The sequence below is a fragment of the Aythya fuligula genome, chromosome 17, assembly GCF_009819795.1.
Source record: "Aythya fuligula isolate bAytFul2 chromosome 17, bAytFul2.pri, whole genome shotgun sequence".
Classification (NCBI taxonomy): Eukaryota; Metazoa; Chordata; class Aves; order Anseriformes; family Anatidae; genus Aythya; species Aythya fuligula.
This window is the reverse complement of record NC_045575.1, coordinates 4,127,373-4,146,535: the sequence shown is the minus strand read 5'-3', so window position 1 is coordinate 4,146,535 and position 19,163 is coordinate 4,127,373. Positions and strand designations below refer to the sequence as shown.

Here is a 19,163-nt window from a genome sequence, read left to right as displayed (position 1 = left end):
GGAAACCTCGAGCTTTTAGGCTTCTTCTGCACTCCTACCCTGCTGCTGAGCTGTAGAACAATGTAGAGGGGACACAGACGGCTGTGGTCCAGGGTGGCCGTGCCACAGCCCTGGCACCAAAAGGAGCCACGGTGCTGCTGTGATCTGCACGGAGCTGTCTGCACGGCCCGGACTCTGCCCAAGCTGGGAGCGATGCAGACATGCGCGCTGCGACCTGCCAGCCTTACCCTGCCGATTAATGATTCACCTGGTGCGATACAGCACTTCCTGCTGGAAGCTCCCAAAAATCCACATCAGCAACCGTTGTGTAAGTCAGAGACAACACACATAACATTAAGCAAACCCTAAGCACGTGGGAATTTTTTTTTTTATCTCTCCAGATGTCTTTGCACCTTCCAGAGGGATGAAAATACCGGCGTGTACTTCATCCTTCACATGGCAAGTAAGGAGTATCTGTTTTCCAGAGATGCAGAAACACCCCAGCCTCATGGTGTTTTCTGCTCTCAGGATTGTCAGCCCCAAAAAAATTCTGCTGAGTTTTGACCAATGCTGACAAACCAGACCCTGTTTCTGAGCCACAGTTTCTCACGCTGTTGTTCACCCAAGCCCTGCTGACTCAACCTCACTCCACCTTCACCTGGAAGTGGGGTGATACATGTCAGGAAGGCACCGGCTCCTCCTTGCAAGTCTGATTCCTGCTAAGTATTCCCATAAATTAAAGGAAGGTACTCACTAGGGTGGTAAAACCAGGCACCTCCCAGGCACTGAGATTTGCCTAGGGGTTAAGGGAAAGCAGAAGATAAAGGGAACTTCCTCCCAGCATCAGTATCTGACCTCTTACAGGGAACCCAGGGGTCTTGGGGAGGTTTTTAGGGAGTTTTCCTCTTCCTTTTCCCCACTCCTTGGGGCTTTCCCTATTTCCTCTCAGGCACAGCAGTTTATCAGGGACCGTGGCTGGGAGCTGCTCGAGAAGCTCAGCACCGAGCCTTGCTGGGGTGGAGCTCGCCTCATCCCTGTCCCAAGCAGGGTTACTGAGAACAGGCTGCGGTGTGGGAAGGGAGTTACAGGGCAGCACCAGAACCTCAGGGAAAGCCTGGAGGAGGTCTGTGCTCAGCGTGGCCCTGTGCCAGGGGCTGAGGGTCTGCGGGACAGACAGAAGGTGTCACTGTCCCCAGGTGCCCCTGAGCCACAGGACCTGCAGATGACTGGGGAGCCTAATTCAAAGCCACACCATCCCCCAGCCAAGAATTGCACTGAAAATAGCTGGTGGACCCAGCCCAGCTTCTGCACGGAGAGTTTGGAAAGTTTTGGAGAGGAGCTAATTTCCCCTTTTTAATTCTTTCTCCCATAAAACTATATTAGAAAGGTTATGTATCCAAGAGGAATGTCCCTTTCCTTCAGAGTCTACTCTTCACATGCTCTGTGCCAAGGGCTCATTCCTGCCCTTCCACAAGTGAGATTTCAAGGGCACCCTGAGGAGCTGGCGGGGCAGGAGAGAGGAGGTGGCTGAGCATGCAAAAGCGCAGAAGAAACAAAGAGAGCAAGTCCCGGAGCACAGGGGGCACAAGAAGGGGACACAAAAGATCTGCTCCGAGCAGAACAGCCCCAGCCCCAGAGTGAGGAGAACAAACCATGACCACAGCCACTGTCCCTCTCCTGCAGGGACAGGCAGAGCATGGCAGGCAGCATGCACAGCATGCACGCTCTCAGGCCAGCTATGATGGCTCGCCAGGGCAAAGGGCAAGGCTGGACACAGGGGCAGCCAGGGGACGCACTGGCTCCAGGACACAGCTGAGGCCCCGGGTCTGGTGGCTGTGGGCACCCGGCCACCTGTGCAGCCCGGGTATCCAGGACATCATCCCATGGGAGGCATCTCCCTGATGCCCACGGTGCCCTTGGAGAAGGACTGAGCCCCACTGCAACCTGAGGGTGGGGAAGATGAGGTCCCGCTCCAGCGGCATGCCCTCACACCCTACTCCCTTTACAACCACCTCGGGGGTCTCCACTGGCCTGGCTCCAGCGTGGCAATGCCTTTCTTGTAACGGGGAGCCCCAAAACAGAACCCAGCATGCTAGCAGGGGGGGACAAATCACCCCCCAGCCTGTTCCTGCACTCCATCCCAGGACTGGCCACTGACAGCAGGGCTGTCAGCACAGGCAGGGCGAGCACTCAGGTGTCTCGGCTCCGTGCCAGCCTTGGCTGCAGCCTTGGGCCACGTCAGCAGAGCTGGGTGCGGGTGGTGCTGCCAGATGAGGCGGGTGGCCAGGGCTCAGCCTGCACCCCAGCCCCAGCCTCAGCCCAGCACCAGCGGGGCCTCGACCGCCTGCTCAGGCAGCTCGGTTACTCCACATGGGGCCAACCCCGCAGCCCTGCTGGCTGGGGACAGGGGGTGAAGGCCAGAGCTCTGTGCGTCCTTCTTATCCCCTGTTATCTTCCAGACAAACCCAAACTGAGGCACGGCTCGGCGGAGTCCCTGACGGGCTCGTATGCCACGACCAAGGCTGCTGCTGCATGCTGCCAGCGTGGGGCTCTCCTGCCAGGCACCACGGGGCTGTGAGCACAGCCTGGGTGTGGGGCAGAGTGGGTTTATGGGGTGCAGGGGGTCAGGCACGGCGTGGCACAGCGGAGCTGCAGCAGAAGGGCTCTGTGGGGCCAGGTGTGCAGCTGGGGGATGATACCAGGGGAGGCTGAGTCTTTGCCAGAGCCCATTTCTGTGCCAGTTTCTCCCTAAGAAAAACATGGTGTGTTTTCCTCGGGGAGCTGTGGTACCCCCACAGGACCACGGAGGTGACTCTGCCAGGTGACATGGCAGCTGGGAGACCTTTGCGACACCTCAGGCGATGTCAAGGGCGGCGCGAGGCAGCCATGTCACAGCTGCAGAGCGGACTCTGCACTCGCCTGTGGCATTGGCCTCTGTGCACGCTGTTAGGGAAATCCTGATGTGATAAGCCACGGCTCTGCTGCCAAGCCCTTTCACAGAATCACATAATTGTCTAGGTTGGGAGAGACCTCCCAGATCACCCCATCCAACCTCTGACCTCCCACTAACCAGTCCTCCACTAAACCATATCCCTAAGCTCTACATCTAAACGTCTTTTAAAGACCTCCAGGGATGGTGACTCCACCACTTCCCTGGGCAACCCATTCCAATACCTCACAACCCTTTCGGTAAAGAAGTTCTTCCTAATATCCAACCTAAACCTCCCCTGGCACAACTTTAGCCCATTCCCCCTCATCCTGTCACCAGGCACGTGGGAGAACAGGCCAACCCCCACCTCACTACAGCCTCCTTTAAGGTACCTGTAGAGAGCGATAAGGTCACCCCTGAGCCTCCTTTTCTCCAGGCTGAACACCCCCAGCTCCCTCAGCCTCTCCTCGTAGGACTTGTTCTCCAGACCCCTCACCAGCCTCGTTGCCCTGGGTGGGAAGCACGCTGGCTGGAGCACTGCTCTGCTGGGGAGGACCTCGGGATGCCGGCAGGCAGTGGCTGAGCCGCAGCCGGGGAGGTGTCCTCACGGCCAAGGCCATCACCCTCCGGCTGCACCGGGCAGAGCACAGCCAGCACCTGGGGGGCTGCATCCCGGCTGGGCTCCCCGCGACAGGCGGAGGGGGGGGAATCACTGGGGCGAGCACAAGGATGCTGCAAGGCCTGGAACAACCCACACGGCTGGACAGGCTGCCGGGACCGGGATAACGATAACACGGACAGCAGGCTGGGGAGGGGGGGGGACACCCCGTCGGTGCGCACAGACACGGGAGGGGATGGGGACGGGGCCAAGTGCCCTGGGCTGGCCCGAGGGGCAAGGACAGGGGCAGGGGAAGGGGCACCGGCGGCGGCACCGGCGGCTCCCCCGGCCTCTCCCCCGGGGCGGGACGGGGCGGTGCGGGCCAACCTCCTCCCCACCGCCGCCCGTGGGCTTTAAAGCGGGCGGCGCGGGGCGCGCGCGCTCGGCCCGCGGGATGTGGGCGCGCACGGCGCTGGCGTGCGCGGCGGTGCTGGCGAGTGCGCGCGCCTGGCCCGGCGGCGCGGTGTGCGCGCAGCGGGTGGCGGCGGCGCCGGGCACGGGTGCGGGTGGCGCTCGCTACGTCGCCTTCCTCAGCCTCGGACCGGGGCCCCCCGCGCTGGTGGAGAGCTCCTGGGCCGGGCGCGGGCGCCTCCTCGCTTGCTGGGCGCGCCGCGACCCCCGCCTGGTGCGCGCTTTCCGCGCCGCCTGCGCTCGCCGCCCCCCCCGGCGCCCCCGGGGCCGCGCTGCGCAGGGAGCTGGGCGCGCTCTGGAGGCGCCGAGCCGCCTGCACCGACCCCGAGCCGCGGGGCGAGCGCCGCCGCCGCCGCCGGAGGGGTTGGACGGTGCCCGGCACGCTGTGGTGCGGAGCCGGGGACTCCGCCGGGAACGCCACCGAGCTGGGTATGGGAACGGGGACGGCCCCGTCGGGGTTGGGGTCGGGATCGGGATCGGGCGGTGGCCGCCGGGCGCTGAGCGGTGCCGCCGCCCGCAGGTGTCTTCCGCGGTCCCGACCGGTGCTGCCGCGAGCACGACCAGTGCGAGGCGCAGATCACGGCGCTGCAGTTCAACTACGGCATCCGCAACTACCGCCTGCACACCGTGTCCCACTGCGACTGCGACGCCAGGTGCGCCGGGGCCTCTCCGGGGTCGTGCGGGGACCCCGTCGGGGCTGTCGAGGCCGCGCCGCTCACCCCCTGCCCGCCCGCAGGTTCCGGCGGTGCCTGCTGGCCCTCAACGACACCATCTCCAACATCATCGGCGTCACCTTCTTCAACCTGCTGGAGGTGCCGTGCTTCGTGCTGGAGGACAGCGAGGAGTGCGTGCAGTGGCACTGGTGGGGCGGGTGAGTGTCCCCGCGCGTCCCCGCTCCCCCCTCTCTCCGCGACCCCCGGGGCTGTGCCGGCGGGGGCCTGACGCTGCCCGGTGTCACCCCCCTCACCTTTCTCTAAGGTGTGAACGCTACGGCGTGGTGCCCCTGGCCAGGATGGTGCAGCAGAAGCAGTATGGCCACGGGCTGCCCGCAGACAGCAGCGACAGTGACCGGGGAAGGAAGCCCTCAGGAGCACGTCGGAAGCGCCCGCGGCAGGGGCTGGGACGCGGTCCTGGGCTCCGCCGTGCGCATAGGCCTGTGACAGCCCAGCAGCTGCGGGACATGGGTGCCTCGTCCCCTGCGTCTGCCAGGGATGAGGCTGAGCCCACTGCTGGGCATGCAGCACCTTGGGGTGAGCTGGAGCCAGGCCTGCCGACAGTGGTGGCCACGTCGGGACAGGAGCTCGCTGGAGGACAGCAGGGGCCAGGGGCCTCGCCGCAGCCCACCCTTAAGGCTCGCCATGAAGACAGCAGCATCGCATCCAGCCTGGTTACAGAGCCCTGTGAGGCTGTCCCTGCGCCTCCTGGGGATGGACACAGGCAGCAGAGTGAGTGGGGGCTCGGGGCAGCGTGTGTAGGAGTGGGGCTTTCCTGGGAAATGAGCGGGTTTGGTTTGGTCACTCTGGCTGTGCTCGCTCTCCTCAGGCCCGGGGAAGATGTGCAGGTGCTACAAGCGGCTGGATAAGTGTGAGCACCAGATTGCACCCCATGAGATGAAGTACCAGCTGCATAACGCAGACAACCGGACGCTCTTCCACTGCAACTGCACCCGCAGGTCTGTGTCCTAGCTCATGTGTGTGCCAAGCCCTGGCCCCTTGAGCGAGCACTGTCTGGGACTGGGACGTGCCCCAGGAGGATGGCAGGGCTTCCATCTGCCATCACGGGGCACAAGCAGGTGGTTTGGGGTTGAAAGAGGTGGGACCCAGGATGATGCCCACTCCCGCCAGCAGCTGTTGACTGTCACCTGTCTTTGCCCATAGACTGGCACGGTCCCTGCGCAGGGCGAAGGGTTTCCATGAGGTGCAGGCAGCAGTCTTGGCTGACCACGTTGCTGCAGCTTGCTTTGTGTTGGAGCCACTCGCCAACTGCAGCCTGGGCAAGGAGCCACAGCACAAGTAAGTGCAGAGGGGCAAGGGAAAATGTGGTGTGCTTGGGGATTCCTAACTAGCTGGGAAGGTTGGATGGATGCTCTGAGGCTGGGTGCTGTCATGCAGGCTTGGCTGTTTGGTGCGAGGTGGTCGTCATAAGCATTTGTCCCATTTTTCTGTGCCAGGGGCAGGAGTGGGGTGGAAGGCAGAGGCTGTCAAGTGCTACAGCCTCCAGAGCTGCTTTGTCACTCCCTGTCCTGCTCCTCCAGCAGCTGTACCTCAGCCACCCGGGCTGTGCTAGTAGCACCTGCACGGCATCTCAGCAACATCCTGAAGCACTGGGGTGCTCCTCGCATAACCTCCAAGAAGGTCAAGCATCAAGACTGGAAGACACAGGGCAGCGGCAGCACCCTCTACAAGCAGTGCCGGCACCTGGCTTTGGAGCAGAAGCTGTGTGCACAGCATCGTGCAGCACCCCCGTGACGCCTGAGCAGCGTGGGCATGCCTCGCGTGGGAAGGAAGACGTGCTGTGCAGCGGGCACTGAGTGGAGCTGCTTAATGTCTGGTCCTTGAGAGAAAGGATGGCACCAAGCATGGCTGCTGGCATGACTACGTGGAATTGGGGCGGGGGGGGCACAGCTGGAAGGAGGGCAAGCAGAGGGGCTAGGAAGGCTCAGCTACCCCTCTCCTGAGGAGCTGTGGCACCAGCTGTGAGCATCAAAGCGAGGGGAAAGGAAGGGGAGCCCTTGGGTAAGGGGGAAGCCACCATCACCCTTCCCTTTTGTGCCAGGGGGCAGGGAGAATGCTCTGGGCATATGAGTCTCAGGCAGGGGCTGGGGGGGGAGGAGAGGGGCCTGAGGGATCTGGGGTGAGCCTGGCCCCCTCCCCAGACTGCTGGGGCAGGGCGGGCTGGGCTCTGGAGGTGAAGGGCAACAGCCAGGCACAGAGCTGGGGAGGGTCAGTCCCTGTGTGCGGCACGAGACAAATAAAGGGTGGTCTCTGCATGGTGTGTGGTGCTGGGCCAGGGCCGTGCCTGCTGCAGCCCCTGTTTTCTGGGGCCGTTCCTACGCTGCAGTAAGCACAGAGCATCTGGGGCAGGCAGGATGGTTTTATTGTGTTGCTCACGCTACGTCCAAGCCTGAGGCACAGTGGTAGTGGCAGGAAAGAAGCACGCTCCGCTCTCTGGGGTACCCACAGCAGCACTGCGCCCTGGGGCTAGGCCTCGCTGCAGGAGTCAGAACCGCCTCCAGCGCTTGTCCCTGCCCCTCCTCAGGCCTGCTCTCCTGCCTGACAGCCCAACACTCGCACCTTTGAACCTCGCAGGGGCTTCCCTTGGCCAATACTCCCCTGCCAACCCCATCCTGGACCAGCCTTCCCCTCCCCTCTGCCCCCTCGCAGCCCCAGAAGGGCAGCGGCTCCAGGCTGCGGGGAGCAGGGGCAGGCAGGCAGCAGGAGGGCAGAGGTCAGTCACCGCAATAAATAAGGGAGAGGGACGTCTCAGCAGGGAAGTGGCAAAGGAAAGCACACAGCAAGCGCGCTACAGGGAAAGGGGTTGCTGCATTAGTGGCCCGTGGCACATCTATGGCTGCTGTCTCGCTCCCAGGGGCTGCTCCCCTCCTTCGCAGAGGTGCCGTAGGGGGCTCCTGGGGGGCTTGTAGGGCTCACCCTCCGGCAGGGAGGGCCCTGGTCTGCGTTCTCCCTCTGTTTGCCCAAAGCCTGGTCGATCATCTCCAGGCGCAGTGCAGGCAGCAGGCCCAGGTTCCTGGGGTCGGCCCTGGCCAGGGCGTTGTCGGCAGAGATGCAGCGGGAGGCACGCTGCTCCCGCACAGTCTGGTAAAAGGAGCCCAAGCTGCCCTCCTGGCTTTCAGCCACCTGCCCCGCTTCCTTGGCTTTGGCTCCGCGGTGCCCTGGCTCCTCCTGGGGCAGGTGGATGGTGGGGATGTCCCCAGGGAGGCCTCGACGGCTCTGGGGTGAGGGGCTGCGACTGGTGCCCCTGTCCCGGCTTGATGGCCGCAGGATGAGGCCCTGGAACTTGGCCAGGCTAGGGCTTCGGCTCCGGTGCCGTTTCATCTTGCCTGGGCTGGGGCTGCGGGATTTGGGGGCCAGCAGGACAAGGGTGCTGTCATCCTCCTCTTCCGAGCTGCTGCCCGAGCTGTCTGTGGGGCTGCTGCCCTCCTCTGACCTGGGCATGGAGATCTGCAGCCTTGCGTCAGGGCTGCTGGCTGTGGCACGCCGCAGCAGCACGCCCTGTTCAGCCAAGCACACGCACACCCCACCACCACCCTCACCCCTCATCCCTGCTCACCTGGAAGGGCTCCGTCACACCTGCGATGCTGCTGGAGGTGTTGCTGTAGTACCCAAGGATGTACTCGCCTTTCCCCTTGGGCAGCGCCTCCTCTGAGAACAGCACCTGAAGGCCAAGGAAAGCTGATGGGCACCGGGGCTGGGCACGGGGGTGTCCCCCACCACCTCCAGACCCAGCAGAGAGCCCTGATGCCCACACAGTGGGGCAAAAGGGCCTTCCGTGCAATAGGGGAAGCCACTGATGTGGGGGCTGGTGCCTTGCCGTAGGGCACACACACCCAGCATCTTGCAGGGCTGGCCTTGGCTCCTGGAGACGCTCACCTGTGCACACAGCTGCTTCTCGATGAAGCGCTCTCCATCATCGCTCCTGGCCCAGACGTAGGACACGTAGTCTTTAGGATGCCGAAAACCAACCTGCGTGTGCACGGGAGAACAGAGGTGAGCTGGGGGACATCTGCCCAACTCAGCACCCTCAGCCCTTGCCTGGCATTTGCTCTCCTTGCACAAGGGCACCGACAGCTGCCTTGCACGTGCACACACTCAGCCCAGTGCCCTGGCCCCAGTAACAGCTTTGGGCCATGTGGAACCCACAGAGCAGGAGGAGGAGGATGAAACCTCTGGATCCACATCTCCTGCAGCAGGGTCAAAGCCTGCTGGTATCCACAGAGCCCCCCCAGAGCAGGAGAGCAGAGAGGACAGGCTAAGGCCAAGCTGATGGGGACCCACTGGTGCTGTGAAGTGCCCCCCACCCTCTCCAGCCACAAGCCCCTACCCGGTAGAGGCCTATCCAGTCCCAGGAGCTCCGGTGGAAGCCAGCAGCCACCTTGTACTTGACAACTGCTTGCTCAGGCCTATTCCACTCATCAGCCACATAAATCTCCACCGGAGGCTTGTCTGCCTTGGAAGCAAACTGACAAACATGCACATGGTGCATGGGCGAGTGGCCATATGCCAGAGAGCTGCCCCTGCTGCCCAGGGCACCCGTCTGGCACCGGACCCTCCAGCACACACCAAGAGCAGCAACCACCCCATCCCCAGCCACAGGACTGAAGCTGCCTTGCAAAAATAAGGCGAGAAATCCACACCCCACCCCGTGCTGCACACAAGAATTGGGCATCCAGGGCCTCCCGTGCCCAGTGGCCCCGGCAGACGCTCACCTGCACTGCAAAGATAGCAGCTACCGGCTTGTGGTCGCTGACCGTGTATTCCATGTGGCTGCAGTAGCAGAGCTGGCTCACCGACAGGATGCCCCGGCTGGGCTGGCATCCACCTGCACCGAGCCCGACGCTGGGAGATTTGATCTTCCAGAGGATGCGGTCAGTCCAGGCTGGTTTTCGCTTCTTGGCACTGCAGGGCACAGAGGGGGGCATCTCTTGCCTGGCAGGGGGGCAGTGGGCTCCACCCCAAACTGCCTCCCCCTGGCACTACAGCACGTGGGGGCAGGGGACGCAGCTCATCGTGGCGCACAGCTCTGTGCAGCTGCAGGGACAGACCTGCACTGGCACCAGCACAAGAGCTGTGTCCCCAGCCTGATGCTACCCCTCACCCCTCAGCCATGCCTCCTGCTCCCAGCCCCGCTGTCCTACCTGCTGTCATATTTGTTGGTGCCCACATCGAACTTGAAGGTGGGTGGGAAGTTGAGGGGTCCCTCCTGGAAGCCGGTCAGGACAGGCCAAGTGCTTTTGGCAATGTTCAGCTGAGGGGAAGAGAACAGGCGGGGAGCACACCAGAACCCCCAGCCAGACCTACACGCGGCTCCGATAACCCAGCCCAAACCCTATAACCAGATAACCCCCACACCCTACGGGATAACAGAACGCAGCCACTTCCAAACACCCTGCTGAGCATCATGCAGGGTCCATCCGTGCTGTGCAGCAAGTCTGCAGGCTCAACACCCCCATTTCTTCCCAAAGCTCCAGTAAAGACAACACTGATGTGCGTGGCAGCTCCAGTGAAAAATATCCTGAGACTACGATGCCCACCAGTCCCCACACAGCAAGGAGAAACAGGGCCCTTTGTGCCCTGTGTCCGCAGGAGGATGTGCAGTCCCACAGCCACACGGGCAGCTCTGGTGAGTGCCAAGGAGCCCAGCAGCACACCCGGCCCTCTCACCTGGTCCTTCTCCCAGAGCTGGTTCAGCATGTTGCTGTCGATGGCGTACTTGACGAAGCGGATGTCGAGGCTCTCTATGCGAAAGTTGAGGTCCCCAAACCAGAAGACGAGGCTGTGGGGTGGGAGGGCAGTGGGCTACCAGGGCCAGGGCCACCAGAAGCAGACAGCAAAGCCACTGCGCTGGCTCTCACTGCACCAAGGGACAATTTTCCAGCTCTCCACATGCAAGACCCAATCTCCACGCCCGGCTAGCATACAGACGCAATACCGCCTTGGCTCGGGCTCCAAGAAAAGCAGCGGGGTACGCACTCATGGTCCAAGATGCCGCTGGCTGCACGTCCCTCAAACTGCTGCATGTGCAGGATGGTGGCGAAGTCCTCCTTGCGCTGCTCCGCCTTCTCCAGGTGCGCTGGCAGGTGGCAGTTGAGGAAGCAGACCATGTGGCCGAAGATGGAGAGACGGACGCTCACCCCACCCTTGTTGCCCTGCACCAAAAAGCTGCCGTGAGCCCTCAGCAAGGCACCACCGCCACCACCCTCACCACCGCACTCACCCAGTAGCCGCCCAGCCCCGTGCGGGTGCAGTCCGTCTGGATGTCCTGCAGGAAGGGGAGGTGGTAATACTTGGCAAACACGAGTAGGATCACGCCTTGCATCCGCACTGTGCTGACCTGGAACGGGAATTGCAGCAGGATGGTGGCTGCAGCCCGGAGGCAGGCACAGCCTCCTCTACCTGCAGACCAGGGGCAGCCACGATATATATGTGTCCCCCTTCCAGGGGCTCAACAGCACATTTTGGTTCAGAGATCCACGCACACCCTCCTAAATACTGACTGAGAAGCCAAGAGATGCTAGGTCTTATGTACTCTGTGCTAGTGCCCTGGGATCTGCTCCTGAAAAATATAGGAGTGTTTTACAGCTAATGAAACCTAAGAAGTTGAAAGCAGTGGTCAGGTCCTATATCAAGAGTGAAACCACGGGAAAATTCTACCTCAGGATGAGACTGAGCAGGAATCAGAAAGGAATGAGCCTGCCCTAGGATTTGCAGGCTGCTGCCAGAATTGTTCCCATTCACCTCCTCGCCCCAGTGCAACGCAGCAGGCAGCAAGGTGTGTCCCCAGCATGCCACAGGGGAAGTCAAAGGCAGCCAGAAAGCGAGGAGGTGGTGGCAAAAGCTGGGCAGCATGCTGGTGGGGTGCCCCGCTCACCCTCACCTTCCACGCGCTGCTCAGAGGGCTGCAGTGCACCCCTCTGGCCAGTTCTCCCACTGCAAATCCTCTCTGTGCATGGCTCTCCCTGTGCATGGCTCAACCTGCCTCCCCCAGGGGAAGAGAACCCAGCCCCTTGGGGGTTTGCCTTACCAGCACAAAGTGGAAGGGGCTCAGGACATCCATGAATAGCTCGCTCCACTGATCTGTGAACAGGGCATCCTTCAGGCGCTTGTTTATCTTGCAGTTCACCTCCTGCAGCCTGGGAAGAAAGACGGGGACCTCTGCAGAGCCTGCCCAACCCCAGGTAGGTCGCTCAGCCGCAGCAGGAAGGTGCCTGCATCCCATCTAGGGAATGCTCCTTGGGAGAGGTGCCTAAGGACAGCGCTGGGGAGTGGGGTCAGGGTCTGAAGGACACTTCAGGGGAGTGATTTAGAGCACAACCTGCCTGTACCCCTGCTCCAGCAACACTGGGCTGCGTGGTACACAAGTGGCATAGGGCCCTTAGCCCTTTAATCAGGAGCAGTTTAACTTCACACAGCTAGGCAGCAGTCTAAAGCCTATCTTTAGGTGCAAGAAGAGCTTGCAGGGCACGTCAGCTGCACCGATGTCTACAGAGAAGCCCCGTCACACCATTCCTTCAGCACAGAGCATTCAGACACAGCCTAGCCTCCCAGCTCAGAGCAGCAGCAACAGAAGGTTAACAGCGCTCCTACCCACTCAGCAATTAGCGAGCAGAAGGAAAGAGAGCGTCCCCAGAGAGCAGCAGGACTGGGAAACGCCTTGCCCAAAAATATCAAGTGCCCCAGGCATGAAGACACGGGTTGGAGGAAGGGGGGCAGCCAGGCACAGACACCCTAGAGGCAAAGGGGCTCCCCGGTACAGCGCACCCTGCCCTGGCCAAGACATTTCCAGCAAGCCCCTCGCACCACACGTGCTCCCCCTGCCCACATTCACACAGGCAGGGAACACCTGTGAAGCTGCTGGAGGCAGAGCTCTTCCACCTCACACGCACAGGGAGCTTGCCAAGGCAGAGGCTGGAAAAAAAAAAAAAGGCAGCATATCCCCGGCCTTGGCAAGGATCCGCGTGCTCCACAGCGATCCCCGAGGGTCTGGTTTTCCCTTTGACTATGGCAGAGCTCGCATTGCTGGCCACGCCAATAAAGCCTCACCACACTGCCGTGGAGCTGCCTTGCCAGCAGTTAAGCGTTGCCAGAGGCACAGAGCCAATCCAGCTGTGAGAAAACAGCAGATCTGTGCCCTCGAGGCCTGCATACCCACGGACAAAAGCTGAAATGAGGAAAATGCTCCCAGTGGACTCCGGCAGGCAAGTTAAATGCCTCTACAAACCTGACCAAGGGACTGCCAGGGTTTGGCAGCAAGAACGGCACCTCCCAAGGCCAGGCTCTGCACGGCCTAGCTGGCTATGGACTGCTCAAGGGTTCAAGGCTATCCAGGACTTGAGGGTTTCAGCTCTTCTTAGTACTCCCATTTTATTAGAAGCCAATCTTCCTTCACCCTTCATGATACCACACACTTGCGATGTCCATCCCTCCCTGCTCCCTAAGCTCCAGGGCAGGCTGGAGCTGCAGCTCTTCCATCCTGAGCCCCCCGGGGTATGGGGAATTCCCCAAACAGGACCCAGGCTGGGGGCGGGGGCCCTGCACTTGGCTCACTCACCCGATGGCGATCATGTCTACATCGTTTGTCTCGCCCGTGTTGAGATGCAGCAGCGATGTCACATCGTTCGGGGGCATGGCTGTGCCCACATTCCAGGTGACCACAGTGATGCTTGGGAGGAACGAGAAAGAACAGGCTTAACATTTGGGCTCAAAAGCCCATTTCCCACACCGTTCAGCCCCTGGCTCCCCCCAAGGAACCTGCCTGGAGCAGAAGCAGTTGCAGCAGAGGCTCAGCCGGGGCACACACACCGTGTCCTTTAACCCCCGTTTGAGGTAGACAAATTAATGCCTCCAAATTTCTCTGGGGTCTGCCCAGCATGGCAGCCCCGCTGTAACCCAAGCCCCGGTGTAATTCCAGCAGCCAGCACAAACAGCCCTCGTTTTCATCTCAGTGCTGACTGCCACAGCCAGGCTGGCACAGCAGGGAGCCTGCGAGACAGGATACCCCCAGGAAACTGCTTCCCCTCCTCTTCCCGTGCACCGCTTTCCTCTTGGGTTCCCGGGGAAAGGGACCTGGATCTCCACCCAGCGGGTCCTGCCCCAGAGCACAGCCAGCCTGAACAGCCCGGGCACCGCTTGCGACAGGAGTGCTGCAAGCCCAGCAGCTGTGTCCTTCACGAGTGCAAAGCCACCATCAGTCACAGCACATTAACACCATTACGCAGCACACAGCAGCAGCCCGCAGGCTCTCTCAGCAGCACTAGGACAAGCCTCAGTCACAAGAGGCACATTTCAACAGCGAGGCAGGGAAGCGCTGCACCATTTTGAGAGCTCAGGGATCGCGGCGGGGGGGCAAGCAGCACCTGCTCCAGAGCCTGTTCCTCTAATTCCACCTAGGAACGCCACCCCACCTCCTTCCCCCAAGCTGCTGCCTGCACAAGCAGCAGGCACTGGGTATGTCTCCCACCTTCAGCATGCGCACAGGACCCTACGTGCCCACAGACCTTCAACCAAAACCTTTTCCAGCTGAACACCATCCACAGCAGGAAGACTGAGGCGACTCCAACCCACAGAGAGGCCTCGGTTGCCACTTTACAATGGGGACACTCCTCCCTATCCCTGCCCCAAGACGTGGGGCTCCCCCTCTCCCCCACACACCAGCACAGCACCACGCGCTCACCGGAACGAGCCGTCCGCTGTCGCCCTTCCCACACAGTCCAGGAGAGCATCGGAGGAGTTGCTGGCACTCGGCAGGCCAAGAGATGGCCCAGACCTCCCGAACAGGGTGAACTCATCCGGTTCTGCCTTGGCGAGGGTCCCGGGCTTGGACAGGCCGACGTGTCCTGCGGCGATGAACTCGCTGGAGACGGCCTTGGGCAGACCGAGGGCTCTGGGGGACGAGCCCGCCCAGGCCGAGATGTGGTCGCTGGACTCCGCTTTGGGCAGCGCCTCTCTCCGCTCCGCAGACAGCGCCTTCCCGGGGGCAGCTCGGTCCATGGGGCTGAGTTCTGGGAAGGACGACCAGCTCGGCGACTGGCTCGGCTTCACCGGCGACAACGCAGGGACACGGGCCAAGGGGATGCCCGAGCCTGGGGACAGCGGCCGGCGCTCCACCGGGGACAGCAAGGTCGGCAATGGGAACATCTGCGGGACCCCGGCCCCATCCGCCGGGGCCCTACCGACGTCCAGCGATAGGGGCTGGGCGGCCCGGCCGGGGACCCTCTCCTCGGGCCGCCCGCAGCCGTGCTGAGCCCCCTCGGGCTGCGAGCGCGGCGACCCGCAGGAGAGAGCCTCCAAGGCGGCGTCGGGCCGGGAGCATCTCCGCGCACCGGAGCCGCGGCCGCCGGGGCCCGAAGCCGGCGGGGCCGTGCTGTCGGGGACGAGCAGCGCGGGGGAAGCGGCGGCGGCGGCGGTGGAGGGCGCGGGGCTCCGCGGGGAGACGGGCCGCGGACCCAGGGCGGCCGAGCCCAGCTCCGCGCTGCCCCGCCGGGCCGGCTCCATCTGCGGCAGAGCCACGGCGCCCTCCGGCACCGGCACCGGCACCGGCCGCCGCCGGGCTCCGCGCCCCCTCCCCGCCACCCCCCCGGCCGCCGCCGCTGCTCTCACCTGGCGGCGCTCCCCGCGATGTCAGCGCCGCCCCCGCCCCGCGTCCCGGTGCCCCCCCCACCCCCCTCCCCTCCCCAGTTCCCCCGGGACCGGGAGCGGCGCCCCCCCGGTGCGCGCAGCGCGTGCGGCCGGGTGCGCTACGTGCGGCTGCGCGTGCACGCGGCGCCGTGCGGGAGGTGCGGGGGGGGCGCGCGCACGGCTGCACACACGCGCGTTGTGTGTGTGTGTGTGTGTGTGTGTGTGTGTGTGTGTGTGTGTGTGTGCACAGCCTGCCCTGCGTCTGCTGTGTGCGCGGTGTTTGTGTGCGTGTTATCAGCGTGTGTGCAGGGTCACGCAGAAGCGCAGCATCACAGAACGTCAGGGATTGGAAAGGACCTTGAGACATCATCTAGTCCAATCACCCTGCCGGGGCTGGAACACCAAGGTCAGGTCACACAGGAACACGTCCAGGTGGGTTTTGAAAGTCAGCAGAGAAGGAGGCTCCACAACCTCCCTGGGCAGCCTGTTCCTGTGTTCTGTCACCCTCACCATAAAAAAGTATCATCTCATATTTAAGCAGAACTTCCTATGTTCCAGCTTGCACCCATTGCCCCTCGTCTTATCATTGCTTGTCACTGAGAAGAGCCTGGCTTCTTCCTCCTGACACTCACCCTTTACACATTTATAAACGTTGATAAGGTCTCCCCTCAGCCTCCTCTTCTCCAAGCTCCCTCAGCCTCTCCTCGTAAGGGAGATGCTCCACTCCCTTAATCACCCTCGTGGCTCTGCGCTGGACTCTCTCAAGCAGTTCCTGTCCTTGAACTGAGGGGCCCGCAGCTGGATGCAATACTCCAGATGTTGTCACCAGGGCAGTGCAGAGGAGGAGAACCTCTCTCGACCTGCTAACCACAGCCCTTCTGCTACACCCCAGGGTGCCATCGGCCTTCTTGCTCACAAGGTCACGGTGCTGGCTCACGGCCATCCTGCTGTCCACCAGGACCCCCAGCTCCCTCACCCCTTCGCTGCTCCCCAGCAGGGCCGTCCCCAACTCACGCTGGTGTCTGGGGTTGTTCTTGCCCAGATGCAGGACTCTGCACTTGCCCTCGTTATATTTCAGTAATTTCTCCCCGCCCAGCTCTCCAGCCTGTTGAGTTCCTGCTGGACGGCAGCTCGACTCCTCCCAGCTTTGTGTCAGCAGCAAGCTTGCTGGCGGCGCACTCCATGCCCTCACCCGTGTCACTGACAAACACATTAAACAGCACTGGTCCCAGCACCGACCCCTGGGGGACTCCGCTGGGTGCAGGACTCCCACTGGGCTCCATCCCATGACCACAGCTCTGCCTTGCTCCCCTCCCCGCAGTGCGTGCAGTCTGTGCGCAGTGCACGTGTGCGCGCAGAGCGCGTCCACGGGGTGTTCGTGGGCGTGCTCACAATTGTTGTGCATCAGCTTGTGCACGCGCATCCGAGGCGCGCGCGAGGACGCGGGCCGCGCGCGCCTGTTGCGCGCGGGCGCGCGCGCCCCGAGCGCTGCGAGCCGCGGGCCGGGGGCGCGCGGGGCGCGGCGCTCGAGGCGCGCCCCCGCGCCCTCGCCGCCGCCGCTCTGCGCACGCGCGGCGGGGGCGCGCGCGCGCGGTCCGCGACGTGGCGATGCGGCGGGCGGTGGCGCTGCTGGCGCTGCTGGCGGTGGCGGCGGGGGTCGAGCTGCGGGACCTGGCCCGGGGCAAGGTGGAGGTGGGTGCCGCGGGGTCGGTGCCGGTGGTGATGGTGCCGGGGATGGTGACAGTGACGGGCTGTGCTGTGCTCTTTCTCCCCGCAGACGTGCGGCGGGTGACGGCTGAACCGGCTGCGGGAGGTAGGTGGTGTCGGGGGGGGGGGGAGGCGCGGCCCCGCGGCGGGCGCGGTCCCGCTCTGACCCCGGGTCCGTTCTGCCCCCAGGTGAAAGCCTTCGTCACCCAGGACATCCCCCTCTAGTACCCGGTGGGGGCTGTTGGGGGCTGCGAGGCACGGGGGGGGCTGTGTTGGGGCTGGGGGGGGCGGAATGGGGTGGGGATGGGGTGGGGTGGGGATGGGGACGGGAATGGGAACGGGAACAGGAACAGGATGGGGACGGGGACGGGATGGGGACTGGGATGGGGATGGGAATGGGAATGGGAATGGGATGGGATGGGGATGGGACAGGATGGGGATGGGGTGGGGACCGCCTGGGGATGGGTAAGGATGGGGATAGGATGGGGATGGAATGGGGACAGGACAGGGACAGGAAGGGGATGGGATGGGATGGGATGGGATGGGGATGGGACAGGGACAAGATGGAGACGGGATGGGATGGAATGGGGAGACGGCCGCACAGGACGGGAGGGGATGGGATGGGACGGGACAGGATGTGGACGGGGTGTGGACAAAATGTGGCAGGGCAGGGGATGGAGTGGGCTGGGACAGGACGGGATGTGGGGCTGCAGCAGGAGAGGATACAGGGCTGAACAGGACATGGGATGGGATGGGAACAGGACAGAGCATGGGATGGGGCGATGGGACAGGACAGGGGGGCTGCGTAGTCCTGCTTGGTGCTGCCCGCTCCTTAACACGCTTGCAAGCCATAACCTGGAGATGAAGCACCTGCCTGGCGCCGACCCCGAGCTTGTACTCCTCAACCACAGATACGAGGAGCTGGAGGTGAGTGCAGCCACCAGAGCCCCTGTGTCCCGGTGCAGGGCACCTGGGCTGGGTGTGAAGAGGCTGCAATCCCTGTCTCTGTGCAGAGAATCCCCCTGAGTGACATGACCCGGGAGGAGATCAACCAGCTGGTGCAGAAGCTGGGCTTCTACCGCAAGGAGACACCCGATGCCCCTGTTCCTGAGGAGTTTCGGTTTGCCCCTGCTAAGCCTCTGCCCACCCTGCAGCCCCCCAAAGCTCCTGCAGCTGACAGCGAGACCCCACCTGAACGCGACGACAAAGAACACCCAGACCTCTAGTGAGCGGTGCAAAGAGAAGTGGCAGAAGGTCCTGCAGCCTCAGTGGGTGAGGATGAGGGTGTTAGAGCAGCTGCCTCTGCCTGTGCAGCTGGGAACAGGTCCGTGGGGTGACAAGGGTTTGACCACGATGCAGGGAGATCTTTCCAGCTCCCCCCACTGTTGCTCAGTGTTCATAGCCTCTTCCCCGGGGATGCTCTGAGCAGTTCTAGACTTGAGCAGGGGCTGCCAGTGCACCGAGGACATCCGAGTGAGCCATAGCTGCCTGTTATTGCCTTCCCCCACCCCAGCCATTCTGACACGGCCAACCTGAAGGAGCAGTAATCTCATTGTTCCTTTACCATGCCCCCGAGGTTTAGTCACCTCCTGGTGCTGGACAGCGATATCCTACCTGCACAGGACAGGATGAAACCCTCAGCAGAAAGCCCCAGGTGCTGAGAGTCGATGTGCTGAGTCCTGGAGGTGGGAAAGCTTCCCCCAAGGAGGGTTCGGCTTCACACCACCAGCAGGGTTGCCTCATATTGAGCACACAGTAAAACTTTTGCTTACAATCTGCTGCACCTTGTCATCTTTCCAGGGTGGGCACAGTGGGGCGTGCGTCAATGCCTGGAGGAGCTGGGTGCCTCAGAGCAGCTGGCAGAGGTGGAGGGGGGCCGCAGGGTCACCCTGGGTGCGCGGTCACCTCTGGTTGGTGAGCCCTCAACTGGGGTGCGACACAAATGGTTCCTCTCAGCTCTGTATTGTCCCTGTGCAGCAGGAGCTGTGCTTGCACAGAGGGGGCTCCATGCAGGTGGGGCTGCAAACACCCCCGGGCAAAGGGAGGCAGCCTTGCACACTGCAGGCAGGTTGCTCCGGGGCCTCCGTGCGGCCACGTTGCTTGGAGGGGATGGGGAGAAGGACTG

General features: G+C 62.9%; 2 protein-coding genes across 2 annotated transcripts; one reads left to right on the top strand and one right to left on the bottom strand.

Annotated features, from left to right (window-relative positions):
* Positions 1-7,384: 7,384 nt before the first annotated feature.
* On the bottom strand, positions 7,385-15,208 carry INPP5J (inositol polyphosphate-5-phosphatase J). Its single transcript, XM_032198953.1, has 12 exons — positions 14,388-15,208; positions 13,266-13,376; positions 11,739-11,847; positions 10,932-11,048; positions 10,688-10,863; positions 10,379-10,490; positions 9,853-9,962; positions 9,424-9,613; positions 9,039-9,176; positions 8,588-8,680; positions 8,268-8,372; positions 7,385-8,158 (listed from the first exon to the last, which is right to left on the bottom strand). The coding sequence occupies exons 1-12, from the start codon at positions 15,206-15,208 to the stop codon at positions 7,523-7,525; spliced, it is 2,718 nt and encodes a 905-aa protein (XP_032054844.1). The 3' UTR covers positions 7,385-7,522.
* Positions 15,209-16,939: 1,731 nt separating this feature from the next.
* On the top strand, positions 16,940-18,812 carry SELENOM (selenoprotein M). Its single transcript, XM_032199014.1, has 5 exons — positions 16,940-17,023; positions 17,109-17,144; positions 17,228-17,262; positions 17,887-17,965; positions 18,052-18,812. The coding sequence occupies exons 1-5, from the start codon at positions 16,940-16,942 to the stop codon at positions 18,262-18,264; spliced, it is 447 nt and encodes a 148-aa protein (XP_032054905.1). The 3' UTR covers positions 18,265-18,812.
* Positions 18,813-19,163: the final 351 nt, after the last annotated feature.